General features: G+C 41.3%; 1 protein-coding gene across 1 annotated transcript in view; it reads left to right on the top strand.

Moving 5' to 3' along the window:
• LOC144975011 (aminomethyltransferase, mitochondrial-like) overlaps window positions 1-15830 on the top strand; it is a 118212-nt gene extending 102382 nt beyond the window's left edge. Inside the window, exons 7-9 of the mRNA XM_078918657.1 lie at window positions 2095-2281; window positions 13664-13780; window positions 15429-15830. Of these exons, the coding sequence (XP_078774783.1) occupies window positions 2095-2281; window positions 13664-13780; window positions 15429-15649 (525 nt within the window). The 3' untranslated portion in view covers window positions 15650-15830. The remainder of the gene's footprint in view (window positions 1-2094; window positions 2282-13663; window positions 13781-15428) is intronic.
• The last annotated feature ends 7164 nt before the right edge of the window (window positions 15831-22994 follow it).

Genomic DNA, 22994 nt, shown 5'->3' with positions numbered 1-22994 from the left:
AATGGGTTCCCTATATGGCCATGTCAATCATGTACACATCCTTTGATGATATAAGCCTACCCTTTGATGTCTGCAGTCGCATTAGTTTTCTACGGTCACTCATAGCTAAACTCCTCCCAGAAGCGATTTCATAGGTCTGTCCATCACCAAATTTAAATCTTTTGTTCTCGTGAGTTCTTAAGTTTTTTGATTGAAGTACGATTGGCTATTGAGAATCTTAACCCTTCAACAATTGGTCGTTCTGACAGCTCACGTGTCAACAGCTGTCATCGGTGAAGCACTGGAAGACGGGTCATCGGATAGTTGCGTCATAATCACCACGTTGAATATATTATCCAGGCACGGTTGATAGGTAAAAAAAGCCAAATTATGTTCTAGTTACATTTGAAACAAACAAAGTATATCACTGATCTCGTCTCATTGAGATATAAAGAATGATATAAAAATCAAGAAAATCGGCCGATAAATAAAAAAGTTGCTAAAAAAAAATAATAAATAAACGAAAGCAATTTTTAAAATCAAATTTATTCGTAATATCGTTGGTTTTCAACCGATTTTTCTGAAATAAGGACCAATGTTCTTTTTTCAAGCTGATTTCAGCAATGTGACTTTCAAATTCTTTGGTGGGGTTCCCTACTTCCACAGTGGGCAGGGAGGTACTTAATGTGTCTTCTTTCCCCTTATATCTGTTTTCCAACATGCTTTCTGTCTTTGTCTTGGTATGAGATTGCTTGGTTTTGTCCCGACCCTGGTCGGCGTCCTTGGCTGGGAGGGAAACAGTCAAATGCATAGTTATTGTTTTCGGAGATGATATTTTTTTCCTTGTAAATCATCTCTCTGTTATGTATTATTATATTTGTTATTTTTAATGTATCATGAAATGTAAGCATTTGAGTGTATTCCTCTTTGTTGGGTCGTGCTTGTGTCTGGGGGAGATTTATAGGTGATATCAGACTAAGTACATTGATGGTATGCTCTTGGAATCTACATCTGATCCCTATTTGTTCCCAATTCCCAATTCTCTCTTGGGTGCTTTAATTGTAATTCTAGATTTTTGACTATCCCATTTTCTTCGTTTTTACTGGCACTGATATGTGTTGCAAGCGCCTTAAAAACCCTTTTAAAAAAAAACAAAAAACTTTCAAATTCCTCAGAATTGTATTTTTTACTTTTAGAATTTAGCATTTAGGTACTCTAAAAGGTGTTATATTCCTTGCATAACAATAGCGTAATACATCGACGGTGTGAAGCGTCTTCGTTTCTGCCAGCTGGCTAGATAGCCTGTGATTGGTCTAAGACTTTGAGACGCTTGATTCACAATTCTAAACGAATGGACGGTGGCGGTTGATCAAAGAGGTGTAACAAATTTATTTACCATCTATTTTTCTTAGTGCTAAAATTACAAAGTAATTGATACCACGAATGACAAAATTGCCCCACAAATAAGGGAATTATAAATTATTCATAATATTTTTAAAAGTTTACAAAAATTGTTATCAAAGTCATTTTTCATCACTAAAGTCGTAATTTTTTTCCGATTTTTACCAAACAAAGTGCAATGTCAATGATTGTCACCCGCAAATAAAATAGGATCCAAATCACAATTTCTACAACATATTTTATTTTTTTGTTGGCAAATTTATAAAAATCAAAGCTGAAAACATCCTGCGACAGTGACAGGCCTGTCATTTCCTTCCCAACGATTGGATTTTACTTACTGAGGCCAGTCTTGACTACCCCGCCAATGAATATTATGCTGTTGTCGGTTTTTGTCTGTTGAATCTTAAAGAGTTAAATAAGTTTCAAAACACTGAACCTGTTCCGTAGCCTTATTGGGCGCATGGAGAAGCACGATGTTGGATTTTAGCGGCCGCAATCAGGCGCATTGAGAAGCAATGGGTTGATAACTTGATTGGGAGGGTTATTGTTTTTTATTGCTATGATTTATCGTCTTCATACATTTCTTTTGACTTTTGGATCTCAACCAGGAATGGTTCTCTCTTCTTTGCCTCCCCCAAATGTTTTTCAGCTCATTGTCTAGTACCTGGTGAGTGTTGAATAATTATTTTTCTTTTTTGCTGTTTATTACTTCAGATATCCATTCCACAATCAGGAGCACATCAAGTAGTCTCGTCCCTTCTGTCCTCACCCCATGCCTCTGTAAAAATGATCGGCCTTGGAGCAAGAGACAGTCTTAGGCTAGAGGCAGGGCTGTGCCTGTATGGAAGTGACATTGATGAGACCACCACACCTGTTGAGGCTAATTTAACCTGGCTTGTCAGTAAGTTATTATATTTGGCTTACATTGATAGAGTGGATAGTGAAATGGTCCCGCTGTTGTAATGTTGTAGTTATAAGATAAGTTTGGTTGATAATAATTATGCAAAGCTTTGTTTTGGGTTTCAGTTACTCATTCAAGTTGATAATTATACTCTATATAAAGAGCATTGTCAAAGTTCTTCTGCAGTGATGATAATCTTCTGTGGATTTGCGGAATTCCAGCGTGGCTCAGTGGTACGGTCTTTGCTTCCTACCCGAAAGGTACCGAGTTCAATCACCAGCCGCTGCGTTGTGTGGCCTTGAGCAAGTCACCTCACCCTAGCTCACTTTGCGGCGCTGCTCTGCGGCTGACGCCTGGGTTATTCCAGTCTTCCCTTGGAATAGACCCTAAAGACAAATTTCCCCTTTGGGATGAATAAAGGGAATTTTACTTATTTTTTAATTTTTTAAAATTTTATTTTTATTATTATTATTATTATTATTATTATTATTATTATTATTATTATTATTATTATTATTATTATTATTATTATTATTATTATTATTATTATTATTATTGTTATTATTATTATTATATTAAATTGAAGTGAAGTCATATCTTATGCTTGGAATGGGTGTGTGTACAATAGTGGTATTAAATTCCATGTTAATATCTAAAATAGATATATTGCATAATGTGTCATTTTGGATCCGGTTTAAATTTGACTGGCAGACCAATGAGTTTTCCTCCTTTTTAAACAAATTGCCGTAATCATCATTGATTCAGGCATTGCTATGAAAAATTTAATTATAGACCAAGAGCATTCCGAAGCTTGCCATTTGTGTACAGTGAGACTTCGTTTTACTACATGAGGGGACCATTGTTAAATTTGGAGGTATCCCAAGTTGGAAGTAATGAATTATGATTTTTATTGTTACGGATTTCAAGTTGAGAAGCTACTTAAACCTTGAAGTGCCTAAATTAAGCCTAAATCTGTAGCAAAGTCTTTTCATCAATCAAATAAACAAATAACATTTTTTAAAACTTAAAAGTCCTGGCACATGTGGTTAGTGCAAACAAATAGTGTGAAAAAGCACGAAGTGAAGCAAATGGGAAAATAAATCATAGACAATGTGTGGACAATAATCATCAACGTTATTATCATGAGCAAAAGAAAGTGCTCTGGCTCACTTGCCTTGTGGATGGAGATTAAGTAATAAGCTCAGTTTGAGTCAGCTTGATTGATTCACAAGTTTCAGGCCAGTAAATTCTCAGGCAATTGTCTAAAATTAGACAATCCATTATTCTCTACCTCATGGACATAGTATAAGATTATAATGAATTTAAATAAATTTGCTCTTTTTATGGAAAAAAAATTATAGCCTCAATTAATTTTTTTTTAAATCACGGGAAACTTAAAACTAAGGATGACTCCCTGCGTGCACAGTGCGTGGCTGTCAAGGGGATTCCCCCGTTTCTCTGTTACTGTTAGGGCCCCACCGCACTTGGACAGGACTGTCCCGGGACGAATTTGTCTTATCCCACTGAAGAAAACTTCTATTCTGCACTAGGACAGGACTGTTCCAGACACACCTCACGTATTACTTGTGCAAATGCATTATCAATATGGATGAAATAGAGGTTGCATATTTCTGTGCCTTACTACTTAGAAAAAAAGACAAATGGAAAGAGAAAACGATATTGGGTGCACCCTTTAATGACCCTAAGATTGCTCAAGGGTCATAGACTATGGTGATCTCCGATCTTATCCTAAATTGTTTTTCTTGGAATCACCTCACTTTACCCAGGTGCAAATGAGTACCAGTTCGCTGATGAAAGTAATCTTTGGCAGCAGCCTCTTATGGTTTTCACACTACTATGTTATGACGATCAACCCAATCAGCAAAGTCTGGTCCGCGTTTGTGCACCGCCGCAAACCCGCCGGGTAGCATTGTCACAACACACCGTTCGACTAGATGCTCTGCCGTCTCAGGTTCTTTCCCACAGCGAGTACATGTTGGACAGGTAGTAAGACCCCACCGATGAAGCGCATTGGCCGTGAGGCAGCTCCTCGACCGAAGCCGATTCGCAGTCACCCAGTGTCTCCTCTTACTGGTATCAAAGCCTGGCAACTTCTCACCAAGCTTAGAGGAGGTTACATCCCCGCCCCCACGAGGGATTGAATTCGTCCAAACCGACTTCCATCTCATATGTGCAGCTCTAGACGTAGTCAGGGATTCTGCGTACAAGGGTTGCCAGGACTTATTTTGGCTCATTATGCGCATCAGAGGGGTATCCCCATTCCCTCTCTCTTTGATCTTACTCAGCCAGTTTCCCGTAATCGTCTCCCTCCGGACAACGGGGGGCTGGATCGCTGCCATTATCGGGCCCCAGTCTCTAGTTGTTGCTAGCGTTCCTGACACTATGTGCATCGACTTGCGAAGTTTTACATCCACCTTCTCAACGTTTCTGCTTCTACCCAACACTGGAGCGCAATACTCCGCGGTGGAATAGCATAGTGCCAAGGCGGACGTTCTCAGGAGCGCTTGGCTAGCGCCTCAAGTCGATCCCGCCAGCTTCCTCAGAAGACTGTTCCGCTTCTCTATCTTCCGGGCAACCCCTTTGAGATGCACCCGATAGATAAGGCTGCGATCCAACGTCACCCCTAAATATTTTGGATGCGGCTCATATGGGATTGGCTGGTCCCCAACTAGGACATTCAGTTTGCGGATGTGCCATGCACTGCATAGGTGAAATGCAGTGGCCATGGTGTCACAGTAAAGGTTGTTCACAATTATCTTATTAAATTTTATTTTATTAAGAACTGAATTCATCTCACTCCAGTTATATTTCGGTAGGCTTAGATAAACTTTACCTTCTAATATTAGATCGTCTTTCCTTTTATAGCCTTCCCTCGAATTAATTTCTAATTAGTGAATACTTTTCGTTCTTCATTCTGTCACGTATCCACTTATTATAAAAGCTGATAGGTCTAACATTCTACACTCACTTCTCTCTACAATCTATGCCGGACGGCCAGCCGCTCCATTCCTCATATATATTTGAAGATTTTTATCTTTTGGTACTTTGTGGATATTTTATCTCCACCATCAAGACACCGGAGCTTTTACCTTTGACTGTGTAATCCTCAACACTTTAGGGATCAAACCTGAGCCCGCTGTCGAAGAAATATCTAAATAACCCCTTCCCAACTGCCTGGAAGTGGAACATTACAAGCCTGAGCCCGTTGTCGGAGGAATATATAATCTACGCCTTTCAACTGCCTGGAAACGTAACCTTACGAACCTGACATTATATCATCATAAGTTACGTAATATATTCATATTTCTATTTGTAACTGCCACAATCACTATTTATCTCTTTTAATTAAATTTCATCTTTCTTTTTATTTCATCTTAAACAAATCGTTAATGGTTTTTCATTTATAGTAACTAGTAAATTCTGGGGCCTCATTCTACATATCTTTATGCATAGTCGAGTAGCTCTTTACTCACTTGAGACCATGCATGACACATGGTTTTTGAAGTGTTCATCTTCAGGTACCACTTGTCGAAGTAAGTTTTGAGTCTGGTGATGTCCTCGCTGAGTACGCTCTCGAGACGGATCCATACTTTACTCTGAGAAGCGAGTGCCCAGTCGTCCGCGTATCCCAAATCCCAGCCTCAGGGAGGAAGTGTTCGCCATATCGCTAATGTAAACGTTAAACAACATTGGCGCAAGTACCGACCCCTGAGGGACCCCATTCTTCAATTTCCTTACTTTGCTCGTGGCGTCTTTCCTCTAAGATCGAAGAGAACAACTTCAAGGTCTTTTTGCACCTTATGATTTTTGCTAGTTTGAGCATCAACCCTTCGCACCAGACCGTATCGTACGCTGCTGATAGGTCTATAAAGACAGCACCTGTTTGCTGTTTTCTCTCGAACCCATGCTCAATATGCTCTGTAAGGACCTGCTCTATGGTGCACCTCCTTTCCCTGAAGCCCGCCTGCTCAGGTGACAGGGCAGCATCTAGGACCGGCCCCCATCGGTTTAATAGAACACGATCCAACAATTTGTAAGTACAGCTCAGCAGAGATATGGGTCTGTAACTGTCGGCCTCCTTCGCCGGTTTCCCGGGCTTCAGGATGGCAACTATCTTCGCATGTTTCCACACTTGTGGAAGCTTCCCTTTTGCAAGGACGTCGGACATTGCTCTGCCAGCCAGGCCCGTGCCCTGGGGCCCAAATGCATCACCATATCGGGATATACACCATCTATTCCTGCTGCTTTGCCGTTCTTCACATCGCTAATGGCTACACCCACTTCTCGGGGGACTGAACGGGGCCGTCCAGTCCGACTCCTCCGCAGGTAACGAGTCCAAAATCGTACGGTACACCTTGCGGACACCGCGCTCAATGGCCTGATTAGGGACCCGTTTGCTACGGTTCTTAATGTTCTTGGCAAATGTGTCTGCCTCACACTCTGGTGCAGCCTTCGCGTAATTCCGGTCCGGGTCCAATTTCTTTATCAGACGCCAAGCGTGGCGGCTGGAGTGTGGAAAGTCGAGACTTTCCACGGTCTCCTGCCACTGTTGCTTCCTTCCCTCTGCCAGAGACTGAAGTAGTTAATCGGCTACGTCCTGGGACTGGGTCTGCTGGTACTCTTTGTACAGCTCTTCCGACTCTGCTGTCCAGCAAGGGGTGTAGAATTTCCGTTTGCCCCGTGGAATAGAACATTGAGCGCTCTTAACCAGTAGCCTGCTAAATCTGGTTATATTCTCGGACTTGGGAGGAATGGCAGGGCAAACCTGCTCGATATAGGAACTGAATTCCTCCCAGTCAGCCTTCCTGAAGTTCCATCTGCAAAGTGGGAGAAACTGCACCCTCTGTATTGTCACCCCCGCTGTGACAAGAACCGGCCTGTGCTGGCTATGCGGAAAGTCCCCGAGGACTGTTTGCTTCACCTGCAGCGGTTCACCATTCGCGCCCTTCGTAACGAGGGTGAGGTCTGGCGTATACTCCTTATGGCGGGTACCCCTGAAGGTACCCTTGGCTGTAGGATCGTACAGCCCCGTGTGGTCTCCGGGGTCCCTCAACTGAGAGGGAAAAGAATTGAGCCACCGTAAGCTCATGCGTGTCGTAGAAAGCGACTAAAAGAGCCTTTCTGGTTTGGTGGTAACCAACGAAAAACCACCCAACTGGTGAGAACAAATATGGAGAGACATAGTGGCTCCATAGACCCCCATATCCCAGCCCTTTATAAGAATAGCTTCATTCTCCCAATTTGTTATTTTTCTTATCCTGGCAATCATCCCCAAACTTTTTCTCCCCCCAAATCCCAAGAACGTAGCATTTAAAAGATGTTTTGAGGAATGATGGTTTAAGTTTAAAGAGAGCAAGGGAAGGCGATGACATACCACCCCCTTTTACCATATTTGAGCTATGATTTCCATTCCATACCCCATTTCCCCAATGATTCCAAATTTCCCTTCCTTATCAAAAGTGAGTTGCCAGGACAGAGAGAGAGAGAGAGAGAAAATCGAGGAAAACAAGCCTTCTTAACTGTCTTCTATCCCCCAATATCTCTTCCCTGTACCGTTGAAATAGATTCAACGAGGAGATATTCCTTTCCAAATCTTGCACAGCAGGCACCTTTCTGCTGAGGGTGCGCAGTTCCGAGAGGACCCCGATAAGGAGGAGCTATTGATCCTGGAGGCTGAGGGGGGTTCACTTTGCGAGGTGTTTCTACCCCAACACTCCTCTTTGGCTTGACGCTTCTCTAAAGACGGGTGGGTAGCCTACCTTGTAGATGGCCCGAGCTACCCAATGCAGAGATGCCAAATCTACTTTTTGGCACTCCCCTCCATTTAGGCAAAGAGATTGGAAGGACTAGAATTAAAACCATATCTAGTTTCCTGTCCCCCATGAAATTTCTTTTTAATCATGGTTTGTCATCTCTGAATCAGCAGTCAGTCTTTGTGCAACGCAAAGATTAGGGTCAATCCGAATGAAAGGTCTGGAGGCGGGACGTCCCCCCAACTCCACCCCTCGAGTCCTTTTTTTTTTTTCTTTTTTTTTTTTTCTTTTTTTTTTTTTTCCCCAAGGACCATGGAAGGACAAGAGGAGGCCAGACTTGAGGAGTATAGCTTCGGTGAGTGCCTTACCCCCCTGAGCCGTGCTAGTGGGCACAATGTAGCTGGGTTGAAGTAAAAATTTATATTGATCATGGCCAAAACGAATAAAAACTCTCCCCTTAAAGCCCCACCCCAGACTGGAAAAAAAAGGAAAATAAATAATCAGCTGACAATAGATGACTTACCAGGAATGGCAACCCCAAAATTCTCGCCGTTCCTGATAATAAAACCAAATGAGGACAACGTAAAACTGTACACTTTGTGTATCTTCAACATCAGCAAGGCACTCAAAGCAAATGGCGCCGGAACCCCAAAGGCAGTGAATAGGAACAACTCTGGCACTTTAATGATACAAGTGCAGGGTCGAAAAGAGAGTGAAAACCTCTTGAGATGTACCAGATTCTCTGACATCCCAGTCACCGTTGAGGCTCACAGGAGCCTCAATCGGTCAAAAGGTGTCATCAGAAGCAGAGATCTGGTAGGCTGTTCTGAGCAGGAGATGGTTGAGGAACTGGAGGGTTTTGTTGAAGGTCGGCGGGTTAGCATCCGCCGTGGCGACAACACAATCCAGACCAACACCTGGATCCTGACTTTTGACAGCCCGAGACCCCGTCGAGAATAAAAATTGAATACCTCAACTTGGAGGTTCGGCCTTACGTCCCGAACCCCATGAGATGTTTTAACTGCCACCGGTACGGCCATACCAAAACAAACTGCTGCCGTAAAGCTACATGCCCCGCTGCGGCAAAGAAGACCACAATGAGGAAAACTGCAAAGTGGACCCTTAATGTCTGAACTGCCAAGGCAAACATGCAGCGCATTCGAAAGATTGTCCTAAGTGGCAAGAAGAAAAGGCAATCTTGACATACAGAGCCACTTACGGCGGTACATTTGCTCAGGCAAAGCAGTGATCTGCCCCCCCCCCCCACGGCAGGTCACTGTTTCTGCCAAAAGCTATGCAGAAGTTGCCAGGGCTGCTGGTAATAACCAAAACAGCCATGGCAAAATCGCACAGACTAAAAAAGACAGTCCTCACAAGAAAAAGTCATAGAAACCTAAAGACAAGGTCCCAAATGTGTCAAAAAATCTTTTTGACACATTGGAGGTTCAAGATGTGGAACCTGCAACCCCTTCCACATCCACCTCCAAGGCGACCTCCACCCCCCCCCCCCCCCCCCCCCTCCTTCCCCAAACAAAAAAATTCTCCCCCTCATGGGCATGGATGTTGGACCCACCACCCCCCATCTCCACTCCCTTGAGCCCTCTCTGTCCTCCCAAAAACAAAACCCCACCCTTCCCAGAATCTCAAAAATAAATAGCCAGACACCCCTAAATAGGGTGTGGAAGATGTTACGGAAACTGAAGGGATCTGATAATGATTCACTACATCACTTGACACGTCCCGATGGATCCGTGGCTGAAACAGAAGAAGAAATTGCCAACACTCTGGCCGAGAGGCTGGCGCACAACTCCTCGTCTGCACACCACACACCACAATTTCTGTGCCATAAACAGAAAGCAGAAAACACACCAATAAACTTACCATCTACAAACACTGAAGACTACAACAAACTATTCACACTTGAGGAGTTGGGTGCCTGCCTCTGTGACACAAATGTCACAGCACCGGGTCCTGACAACATCAGTTATGAAATACTCCAACATCTTCCACAAGATAGTCTGGTTGTCCTTTTGAATATCTATAACTAGATATGGACAACACAGACTTTTCCACCTAGTTGGAATCTGGCCATCGTGATTCCAATCCCAAAACCTGGGAAAGACAATTCGGACGCTTCAAAGTACCGACCAATCTCCCTCACCAGCTGCCTATGCAAGCTGATGGAGAAAATGGTCAACAAGCGTCTGATGTTCTACTTGGAACACAACAACTCCCTCTCTGACCTCCAATGTGGCTTTCGAAAGAACAGATCAACTGTTGATCACCTTGTTCGACTAGAGAGCTTCATTCGTGAGGCCTTTGCCAAAGGTGATTACTTGTAGCAATCTTCTTTGACCTCGAGAAGGCCTTTGACACAACTTGGAAATTCGGAATCCTCAAAGATCTGCACAATCTTGGTCTACGAAGAAACCTTCCAATGTTTGTCAGAGCATTTTTAAACAACAGATCCTTTCAGGTCAAAGCGGATCCACCTTTTCTGATCCGTTTGATCAGGAAGAGGGAGTTCCACAGGGTAGCATTCTGTCTCCCATTCTGTTTGAGATTAAAATAAACTCAATAGTGAATGCAATGAGACAGAATGTTGACTGTTCCTTATATGTTGATGACTTTCTTGTATGCTATCGAAGTAAATCGAGTATGGACACCATTGAGAGACAGTTACAACTCCAACTAAACAAACTGTCGGAGTGGGCAAATCTCAATGGCTTCTCCTTCTCCCCATCAAAAACAGTAGCTGTCCACTTCTGTCGAAAACGCACCTGCATCAGACAGCCTGACCTTTATCTCAACAATTCCAGAATTGAGGTAAAGGACAAAGCCCGATTCTTGGGTTTGATCTTTGATAGGAAACTAAATTTCCTTGCCCATATCAAAGATCTCAGACTGCGATGCATGAAAGCAATGAGAATAATGAGAGTTCTGTCGAGCATGGAATGGGGACACTAACACTCTTCTAAAGATATACCGAACCCTTATTCGATCAAAATTGGACCACGCATCTTTTGTATACGGCTCTGCAAAACCATCCTACTTTGGCATGCTGGACCCAATTCATCATCAGGGACTGTGCTTGGCACTCGGGGCTTTCCGCACTTCTCCAGTGGCAAGCCTTTATGCTGAAGCAGATGAGCCACCTCTCCATCTCAAGAGGAAAAAACTGGCTCTCCAGTATGTTACTAAGGTCACATCGCTGCACGACAACCCAGTACACGACACGGATAGGACACGCAAGCACCCAAAAATGACACCACCATTAGGTTGCAGAATAAAAAAAGACATCGCAGACATGAACATCAGTCTAGATAGGATACATCCATACATCCAGGCAAAAACACCACCATGGTCCATACATAGACCAAACATAAGTTTGGATCTAACAAAACTCGAAAAATCACAAACAGACCCACATATTTACAAACAGACACTAAAAGCAATATTACAAACATACAAAAACTATACTCACATCTTCACGGATGGTTCAAAGAGCGCAGATGCAGTAGGATGTGCCTATCACTCATCGGAAGGCACAGGATCACTTCGCCTGGATAAAAATGTTTAGATCTTTACAGCGGAATCGAGAGCAATCCTAAATGCTCTCCGTTTGGCTGAGAGATTGAATAAAAACAAATTCTTGACCTTGTCTGACTCGCCGTCCGTACTTAAGGGGATCTCAAATTTTTATTGCACCGATCCAAGAAACAAGTATCTTGGAAGGTGCAAATAAATTATTTATTAAAAAAAAGAAAGTTTGTTTTCTCTGGGTACATAGTCATGTGGGTATCCAGGGGAACGAAGAAGCGGATCGACTGGCAAAAGAGGCGGTGAGCCAAGAATTACAATCCCACACGCAGATTTAAAGATCAATATAAAAAAACACGTCCGAAAGGAATGGGAACGATCCTGGAGTCGAGACATACATAACAAATTAAAACAAATTAAAAGTGACCTCGGCCCCAGACCCAACTCGGTGCTAAAAAGAAGAGACAAGGTCAAAATAACTCGTCTCCGGATCGGACATACTACCCTCACTCACCGTTTCCTTCTGGAGAGGGATGAAAAACCCCTCTGCAGAAGATGTAACTGTGACCTCACAGTTCACCATATTTTAATTGAATGTACAGAATTAGAACAGATAAGGTCACAACATTATGAAAAAAGGGACTTGAAGTCTCTGTTCCAGTCGGTCGATCCGCTTACAATTTTAAAGTATCTGCAGGAATGTGAACTCCTGCAGAAATTGTAAATGAATATTTTTACATAACAAACATGTAACTATTATGATTTTATAAAGATTTTATTACAACAGTACACGTTTTGAGCAGCTATGGCCCCTCAAGGCCGATAAAAATTGATAAGACAGAAACGGGCGCTTAAATGACCTAAATAGTGTCGCTGGCGCTGTTAAACACCTAAAAACAAACAAACAAAAACATAGGATCGTACACTAGGTGTAGATCATTACAGTTCATCCATGAGCGGAGTTGTCTTCCTGCCTCGTTGCAGTCTCGGTAGCCCCATTTGTGATGGTGGCTATTAAAGTCTCCCAGACAGATGGAAGAATGGCTGACCACCGGTCGGTGGTGTAGTCCAAGTCGCTCTAGGTGGTTTGTAGATATTATGCAAACACAGTCCACCTACTTCCACAGAAATTCGGTTCAATCCATTGTTGTCCGTTACGCTCTCTATGACCCTTACCTTCGATGGCTCTTTAGCGTAAACGCTAACCCCTCCTTTGAGCCTCAAAGTGTCCTCGCGTTGGACCACCGTATAGCCTGGGATCTGGAATCGGGAAGATTGCGCGCCTGAGTAAAGGTGGGCCTCCTGTAACAGGAGGATATCTACGCTATGGTCAGCCAGTAGCTTTGACAAAAGCTCATTTTTTGTCATACTCTGGCTCTCGATGTTCAAGGACAATATGTGCGTCAGGTTGCTATCCACGACATCGCATTTTCTGTTCGGCAGGCCGCGAATCGAAGGTGTAGCGGGATGCTTGCTTTTTTCTCGAACGTGCCGACGACCCTGGTGACACGAACGCGGTATTATTTGACAAGGCGGCAGACCGCTTCGCCATTGACTTTGCTGTATTGGAACCATCATATCGAAGTAGTGTGGCGCCCGGGATAGCGACTGCTATTCGGGCACCGGATTGGATCGAATTTAGTCACACACCGGGGCGAGCAGCTCATGTGGCTCGTTGGCTCGATACCCGGGATGGTCTCGTGACGGTCAACCAGGATTTACACCTTTGCCCTCCCGTGTGGCTCAAGCCCCCTCACCAGCTGCAAGGTAAAGATCCACAAGGGCGGTCTTTGGCAGACTAGCGTCCTTTCAAGAGGATAATAGAGGGTCAGCATGGCTGGACGGTATGGTCATTGCTTTGTACCCGAAAGGTACTAGGTTCGATCACCCGCTGCTGGGGTGGGGGGGGGGGGGGAAGGATCTTTTCAGGAAATCATGGCTAAGTATTGTTAATTAAGTATTAACGAAACATTTACTGAAGAATACTTTTTTTTTCTTGCCACTCCCATTCTAAGCTTAAGACAACTAATTATTTTTATTTTAAGAATCACTTTGAATTTATTTTCAGGTAAATCTCGTAGACCAAGATTAGATTTTCCTGGAGCAAAGACCATTGTAGATCAAATAAAATTCAAGCCAGTAAAAAGACGTGTTGGATTTCTGTCAAGTGGGGTACCAATTAGAGGTATGTTATCCATAACCAGGGATATTATTTTTTTGTGATGATAATCTTAGTGGTACAGGCCTACCATTCCGCATTTTGTGGAATCATCCCGCAAAACAGCCATTGATCCCGCAAACGCAAGATAATATTCCACATTTCTGCTATTAGTTGTGGTAATGACCACATAGGATATTATTATCTTGGTTTTATATAATAAAATGTATATTACGATATATCGGTATCGAGAACAACAATTATAATAATAATAATAATAATAATAATAATAATACATAATAACAACTTGTAATAAAAATAAAATAATAGTAATAATAAAGGTTAGTTTACAGTCATTCTAACACTCCCCTTAAACTCTACTTTGGTAATCCTATTAAAATTTAAAATCCCATGTTGTATAAAGGTTGAAGAGGACATTAATTATAATTGATCAAAAGTGAAGAAACAAATTTGATGAACATTGAAATACCAATTATTACCAAAAAAAAATAAAAAGTTCAATGAAAATAAATAATCTAAATATTAAGATTGAAAAGAACCCCCCCCCCCCCCCCCCAAAAAAAAAAAAACCCAGTGAAGATGGTTGTCAAATGTATATTTGGCAACAAATAAATCAATAATTCATCAAATATGATAATGGGATTATTGTAAGAGAAATAATGGAACATTATTCCTGAAGCAAATAAATCATATATTCAATTCACAACAATAAAAAAATTCTTCTCAAGTTAACCAAGAGGGTAATTGGTAATGATAATGAATTACTCATAGAATCTAACCCATTACAAAAGATTTAAACCTTTCATTTTTCACTCTTGTCATTGGGTTTGTTAGAGCATCAACAATATTGCACTTTGATGGTACATATGCGATTTGTATATATTTGCCACCCAATGTCTCCGCTTGCTGGTGGAAAAGTCTGGCAACTTCTCCCCCAGTTTTGAGGAGTCGATGTCCCCACCCCCTTGAGGGATTGATTTCGTCCAAACAGACTTCCATCTCGAATATGCAGTTCTTTTCGAAGTCAGGGAAGCTATGTACAAGGGTTGCTGAGACTTATTTCAGCTCGTAGCAGGGGGCGCCGTCCATTATGCACTTGAGAGGGGTATCCCCATTCCCTCTCTCTTTGTTCTTATTACGCCTGTTGTTTGTAATCGTCTCCCGACAGACATCTGGGGGCTGGATTGCTGCCATTATTGGGATCATGGATGACAAAAAACAATAAAGACCCGAGTGACGTCAACTTCATTCCATCTATATCCGGATGAGTTGGGTTGGGTTTTTTTGCCCCCCCCCCCCCCGGGTTTGGGTTTTTTTGCTTGTTTTTTTTTGTAACTAAACGCAAAGTATAAATGCTTAATATCTTCCGGTGTTGGGAATACACGTTTGTGTATTTGGTACACAGGTGTAGAGAAAACATAGGTTTGTATACATTACCCTGTTGTAGGGATTACACAGTTCCAAAAACAAAACATATTATGTTATCAGTCAGTTATCACTTTTTATAGAACTCGCATTCTAATCAGAAGAAAAGAAAAAGAGGTGCTATAAATGTAATTTGACAAAGTGGGAATGAATGATTATTCAGTTGTGGTTCTGCCACTGCCACAGCTAATCAACAATTTTACTTATATGATATACTTCTTATTTGTAGGTGGATCAAAAATTTACACTGAGGATGGGGATGAAGTTGTTGGCCAGATCACAAGTGGAAGTCCTTCTCCTTCATTGAAAGGGAAAAACATATCCATGGGTTACATATCCCAGGGATTGGTCAAGAATGGCACCAAAGTGAAGATAGGAGTACGGACTAAATTTGTGAATGCTGAAGTGACAAAAATGCCATTCGTTCCATCAAATTATTACTTTAAGTAGTAACTGGTATAATTTTTTCAATAGTAGACAGAAAATAATTTTAGAGAAACATTATTATTATTATTATTATTATTATTATTATTATTATTATTATTATTATTATTATTAGCTAATAATGGCGACGCCTGTCTTTACTAGGCAGTCTTTTTATATAAATAAATACAGCTATTTTCACCAGTTTATTTGGTTTTCTTCTCCTCTACAAATTGAATTGTTATGCTTATTTATTTTACAAAGTACCAAGTTGGCTGTAATTAATATCTGCATATTGACAGTTATTTACGATGATTCGATAGAAAAATCTTAAATGAAGAATTCTCCAGTGGCCCATCAAAGAATCGATGAGAATTGTCTCATTGGCTCATACAAAAATTCTACTTTAAGTACACAAAATGAAAGGCAAAGCATATTAAATCATATAAGAAAGGAGGAATAAGAGAAAGAACGAGAAATAACAGAACACTTCTGCCGACCATTGTCTCGTCGAATGTTCGATCTATAATAAATAAATTGACTCGCTTGTATCTTAATGTCTTTTTGATCAAGATTACGAAAACGCCAATCTACTCTGTGCTTGACTGAATTGTGGCCAACGGAGGAGGACCACGGCCAAGGAAATTTTAGTGTAAATAACTTTGTTTTCATTGATTCGATGCAAATCCATTGGAAAGTTAAATGGTGGTGGTCTTTGCTTGTATATAACCAATAATTGGTCTAAAAATATTGTGACACAGTTATGTCTACACGACTTAGAGATACTGCCCCTTTCTATTAGGCCCCAATTCCTCAAAGAGAATTTCCCGTTATTTGTGTTATAGCAGTATATATTCCACCCAAAGCTGATCACGACAAAGCTCTTAAGAATATCAAAGACGATATTTCTAGTTTCTTAAAAAGCACTCTGATACCCCAGTCGTCTTTCTCGGAGATTTCAACCAATGCCCAGGCCGGCGATTGCCATTTCGCCAGTATGTTGTTACAGTTCCAAAAAGACTCAACAATAATATACTTGATACATGTTTCTGCAACATTAAAGAATCTTATCTAAGTATACAAAAGCCCAGTACGGTATTGGAAATTCTGAACACAAAACAGTCTTTCGTGTTCCATCATACAAGCCTGTTAAATAAAAATGCAAACCTATAAGAATACAAGGTGCACATACTCGAGACGATAGGTCTGTCTTGAACTAATGAACTGGATTGTTTAAGGACATTGCATCAACAATCGATGAATGGGTGGACATTACTTTTTGTTGTGATCTCTGTGCTGAAAAGAAGGTTATATAAATATTTCAACAACAAAAAAATTGGGATAAAAATCGTGAAATACACCATAAAGGGTGTTTCTTTTTTACGAAATTTGACAAAAAACTATGAAATCTGAAAGTTGTGGAAAGTAGGCAGCAGTGGGACTCCGGGAGGTGTACACCAGTGGGGAGTGAACTATGGGTTTCGGGGGTTTCGTAAAAAAGCAATACCAGGGGGATATTACTGTTTTACGAAACCCGACAATATCCGACAAAGTTATGGGAAGGAGGCAACAGTGGGGAGTGAACCTGGGACTCAGGGAAGTGTACACCAGTGGGGAGTGAACCTGAGACTATGGATTTTGGCTGGTTACGTAAAAAAGCAATACCAGGGAGGTATTACTTTTTTACGAAATCCGACAAAGTTATGGGATGTAGGCAGCCTGGGACTCAGGAGGTGCACACCAGTGGGGAGTGAACCTGGGACTGTGGGAAATGAACCAGGGATTATGAGAGATGGATACCACTGAGAATTGAAGCGGCACTATGGGATTTGGGTACCAGTGGAGAATGAACCTGGTGCTATAGGGAATGAGAACCAACGGGGATTGAACCTGGGGCTGCGAGAGGTCGATGCCATTGGAAAGTGAGCACAGAAGGGTACTTCTCTTTTCGAAACCTACAGAAATCATCAAAAGTTATGGGAAGTAGGCACCAATGTGCAATGAACTGGGGACTCGGGGAAGTGCACACCAGTGTGGAGTAAACCGGAGACTATGGAAAGACGATTTTAGTGGAAATGAACCTGGGAGGTGGGCACCATTGGGGATTGAACCTGGGACGTAGATACCAATGGAGAGTGAACTCAGAAGGGTACTTCTCTGTTTCGAAACCTACAGAAATCGTCAAAAGTAATGGGAAGTGGGCACCAATGGGGAATGAACCTGAGACTCTGGGAAGTGCTCACCATTGGGGACTGAACCTGGGACTGTGGTAGATGGATACCTGTGGGAATTGAAGCCGACTATGGGAGTTGGGAACCACAGGAGAATGAACTTGGGTCTGTCGGAGGTGGACAGCAATGCGGAATGAACCTGGGACTCGGGGAAGAGCACACCAGGAGGGCTTGAACCAGGGACTCATGGTAGTGAACCTGGGACTAAGGGGAGAGGATATCAGAAGGAAATGAACCTGAGACTATGGGAGATGGATACCAGTGAGATTTGGGGTCGGACTACGGGATTTGACTACCAGTTCATTTCCCACTTATATCCTCTTCCCATAGTCCCAGGTTCACTCCCCACTCGTGTGCTCTTCCCTAAGTTCCAGGTTCATTCCCCATTGCTGTCCACCTCCTATAGTATCAGGTCCTTTCTCCTCAGGTACCCAACTCCCATAGTCCGGCTTCAATTCCCACAGGTATCCATCTCGCATAGTCCAAGGTTCATTTCCTTCTGATATCCTCTTCCCTTAGTCCCAGGTTCACTCCTCACTGGTGTCCACATCCCTGGTCCACTCCCCACTGGTGTGCTCTTCCCTGACTCCCAGGTTCATTCCCCATTGCTGTCCACTTCCTATAGTCTCAAGTTCACTCTCTGGTACCCAACTCCCATTGTTGGCTTCAATTCCCACTGGTATCCATCCCCCACAGTCCTAGGTTCCCTCCCCTCTGGTGGGCACTTCCCTGAGTCCCATGCTCATCCCCCATTGGTGCCCACCTCCCATAATGTTCACGGTTTTTTTCGGTAGGTTTCGAAAAAGAGAAGTACCCTTCTGAGCTCACTCTCCACTGGTATATTCCTCTCGTAGTTCCAGGTTCAATCCCCATTGGTGCTCACCTCCTATAGTCTCAGGTTCATTCTCCTCTGGTATCCAAACCCCATAGTCCGGCTTCAATTCCCAGTGGTATCCATCTCCCATAGTCCCAGCTTCATTTCCCACTGATATCCTCTTCCCATAACTTTGTCGGATTTCAAACAAACAGTATGACTATTGTAATGCCCCCTTGGTGGTCATTTTGCTTCCCCACTGATGTTCGGAGACTCCTCTGATCAATTCTCTTGGGTGCTCTGGCCCCATGTGAACTCACATCGCTTACAACTTGGACAAACCCCTCACAACACCCCTCCCCCTTTATTTAGCATCTGTTGCGTGTTTATCTCTGGAGATGTTACTACTACTACCATCACCACCACCACCACAACTACTACTACTACTACCACTACTACTACTACTACTACTACTACTTCTACAACAATTACTACCATTACTACAACAATTACTACTACTACTACTACTACTACTACTACTACTACTACTACTTCTACTACTATTACTACTACTACTACCACTACTACTACTTCTACTGTACTACAACTACTACTTCTACTACTACTACTACTACTACTACTAATACTACAACTACCACCACATCTACCACTATCCCTACAAAAACTACTAGTATTATTGCTATTACTACTACTACTACTACTACTACTACTACTACTAATGAACAACTTATTAGATGTACAAATAAGGAACCCCACAGTACCAATAATATTAGGGGATTTCAACATGGACTACGACAACCAATCAAGTCCCGAAGTGAAAACAATTACATCATTATTGGCTTCACACTGCCTTCACCAACTGATTGACAAACCAATGCATCGACGAAACCACATTCTTGACTGGCTTATCACAAATCAAAAATATCAAATATCCACGTGACGCCTGTCAGAACATTACGTCATCGCTTTCGTTGTCAATTTGACACGCCCACTCTCCATAAGACGAAAGATTACATCTAGAAATTTTAGAAACATTGACAAGGACAGTCTGGAGAGAGAAATACCAGAGTGTTTTACAGATACCAAAAACCAGACTGCAATCCAATACGATGAGAAGCTCTCTGAGCTCTTAGAGGGCCATGCTCCAACAACAACAAGGACAGTCACGAATCGACCATCGGCCCCGTGGATGACAATTGCTATAGAGGCCAAATCAGAGAGAAGAAAAGCAGAACGACGATCTTTCCATACATAAAGCTTTATACAGGGAATCGAGTCAAAAAATACTCACGCTGATTACCAATGTAAAGCATGCTTATTTGAATGATAAAATCTCCAATTGTCCAACAACAAAGATATTATACTGTATAACAAAATCAATAACATAACATAACATGTGGTATAGGGCAAAATAGGATTAGATCCTTTGAATGCCCTTAATATTAATTAGTAATGCCATAAATCTATTGATTAAATATTACAATAACGATACACGTGGTAAAGATAGTATTTCAACTTAAATGTACTCATGTGGTGTACAAACATATATCTTTAACCGTGACATGCAAAGCGCACACACAACCACACACACACACACACACACACACACATATACACACGCGTATAGAAGATAACCATAATAATATAATAATGCATAATATATACATACAAGATTGAAAGCCATGTCAACAGCAGAGCAAACAAGTATTATTCGTCATATATAAATCTCCCATCATATAATTCCCTGTCTACTAACACCTTGAAATAATCCATAGATTTTGCATTCTTTGTTTCAAATTTCAAACTGCTCCATTTCTGAACAATACGAATACCGAACCAGTTTTGTCTTATGTTTGTTTTGCATCTAGAGACAAAAATCTTAAACTTGTCCCCTCTAGTAAAAGTAATATTAGAATATGAAAAAAAATCTGAAAAGTCTATCCTATCCAGACCATGTACCAATCTATAAACCTGAATTAAATCCCCACGAATTCTTCTATATTTCAAACTGGGTAAGTCAAGAAATTCTAACCTTTCCTTATAAGATAAATACTGTATTATATAAATTTTTTTGGTAGCTCTCCTCTGTACACTTTCAATACTAATAGATTGTCTTTTATATAATGGGCTCCAGATGCAATTTCCGTATTCTAGAATTGGTCGAACGAGCGATTTATACAAATATAAAAATGTGGTTTTATCAAGACTTATAAAGGTTCTATATATTATTCCCATCATTCTGTTTGCACGGCTTACACAATTATCAATATGTAAATCAAAATTCAAGTGTGAATCAAAAGTAACTCCCACATCCTTTTCATAAGGCACAACGGAAAGTAGATTTGACATAGAAGTATCGGTAAAATAATTATGACATGGATTATTTTTTCCGATATGTAATACTTTACATTTCGAAACATTAAAATCCAAATGCCATGTTGTAGACCATTTGAAAAGTGAAAATATATCATTTTGTAGAATGTTATGATGTTCAGTTGTACTATAGATCTTTGTATCGTCTGCAAACAGTTTGCAGGCTGAATTTATGCCACATGGTAAATCATTTATATATAAAAGAAATAAAAGTGGTCCCAATACGCTTCCTTGGGGTACACCGCTAATTACATTCTTAAAATCCGACCCCACACCATTGACAATGACCCTTTGTATTCGATTATTAAGAAAGTCTTTAATCCAGTTAAAGATATTCCCTTTAAATCCATATGTTTTTAGTTTAATGAATAATCTCTCATGAGGTACAGAATCAAAAGCCTTGCGGAAATCAAGATAAACAACATCAATGCATTGATCACGATCAATTAACTTGGTCAAATCCTCCACCTGTAAAAGTTGAGTAATGCATGATCTCTTTGATCTAAAACCATGCTGGTTATCGTTTAGCATCGTATGACTTTCAAGAAAGTCCATTATTCGGTCTTTCAAGATAGACTCCATAACCTTACAGAGTATGCATGTTAAGCTGATGGGTCTATAGTTTGCAGCATCTAGTTTGCTTCCCTTTTTATGAATGGCAGTAACATTGGCTTGTTTCCATTCAATGGGTAAGGTACCAGATTCAAGAGACTTATTATATATTGTTGATAGCGGCTGTGATATTTCAAAGGCCACTTCTTTCAGTAAACGGGGATGAAGGGAATCGGGTCCCATGCTTTTAGTCACGTCTAAATTCAACAATTTTGCAAGTATGTCTTCTTGTGTAATATAAAAATGACCGGAAAAAAAGATTGATTTCGTTTTCCCTAATACTATCCCAGAAAAAGATCTTCCAAATGAATTTGGTTCCTATTTCCAAAACAAAGTGTCCAATATAAGACATCACCTTGACCAAAGTTCCGCGTCTCCGCCAAAATTTGAATCATACAATGGCAAGGATTCGTTTAACAAATTTACCCCAGTGAGTGAAGAAGAAATCAGGAAAATCATATCTTCTCCCCTTAAAACATGTTGCCTCGACCCAATCCGCACCTCACTATTACTTGAATATATGGATACGCTCATCCCCACTATCACTAAAACAATCAACGACTTTTTACAATCGATCCTTTCAAGCACGCCTTCGTTACTTTTCTTCTGAAAAATGCGAATCTGTCACCAGAGAATCTTAAAAACTTCAGACCAGTTTCCAATTTACTGTTTATTTCGAAAATCTTGGAAAAGGCTGTCGCAGCCCAACTGAACGATCATTTGGCAAACAACAACTTATATGAAAAAAATCAATCAGCTTATAGGCAACATCACAACACTGAAACTGCCTTACTAAAAATTCAAAACGACCTTTTGTGTGAGGCTGACATTGGTAAAGTTTCAGTTCTGGCCCTCCTAGATCTAAGTGCGGCGTTCGATACGATAGACCATTCGATTCTAGTCGAGCATCTCTCCAAAACGTTTGGATTGTCTGGAATAGTGTTAAAATGGTTCGAGTCCTACCTTATCGGCCGCACACAAACAATTCAAGTAAAAGGAATAAAATCAGATATTTTTAAGGTTGACTTTGGTGTGCCCCAGGGATCTGTTCTGGGTCCCATTCTCTACACTTTATACAAACAACCATTGGGAGGTGTTATAAGTCATCACGGTGTCACGTACCATATGTACGCTGATGACACCCAGCTCTACCAATCCGCAAAACCAAGCGAAATTAAAGGGTTACTGAAATCGATGGAGAACTGCATTGAAGATGTGAAGAACTGGATGGTAGCTAATAAACTGAAAATGAACGATGAGAAAACAGAACTCCTATTATGTAATCCTAAAATAACATTTGTGAACAATGCATTTCGATTTG

This window comes from Berghia stephanieae, chromosome 6 (assembly GCF_034508935.2).
Source record: "Berghia stephanieae isolate SIO BIC M18660-M18661 chromosome 6, UCSD_Bste_1.3, whole genome shotgun sequence".
In the NCBI taxonomy this organism is placed as follows: domain Eukaryota; kingdom Metazoa; phylum Mollusca; class Gastropoda; order Nudibranchia; family Aeolidiidae; genus Berghia; species Berghia stephanieae.
This window is presented reverse-complemented; position numbering and strand designations above follow the sequence as displayed.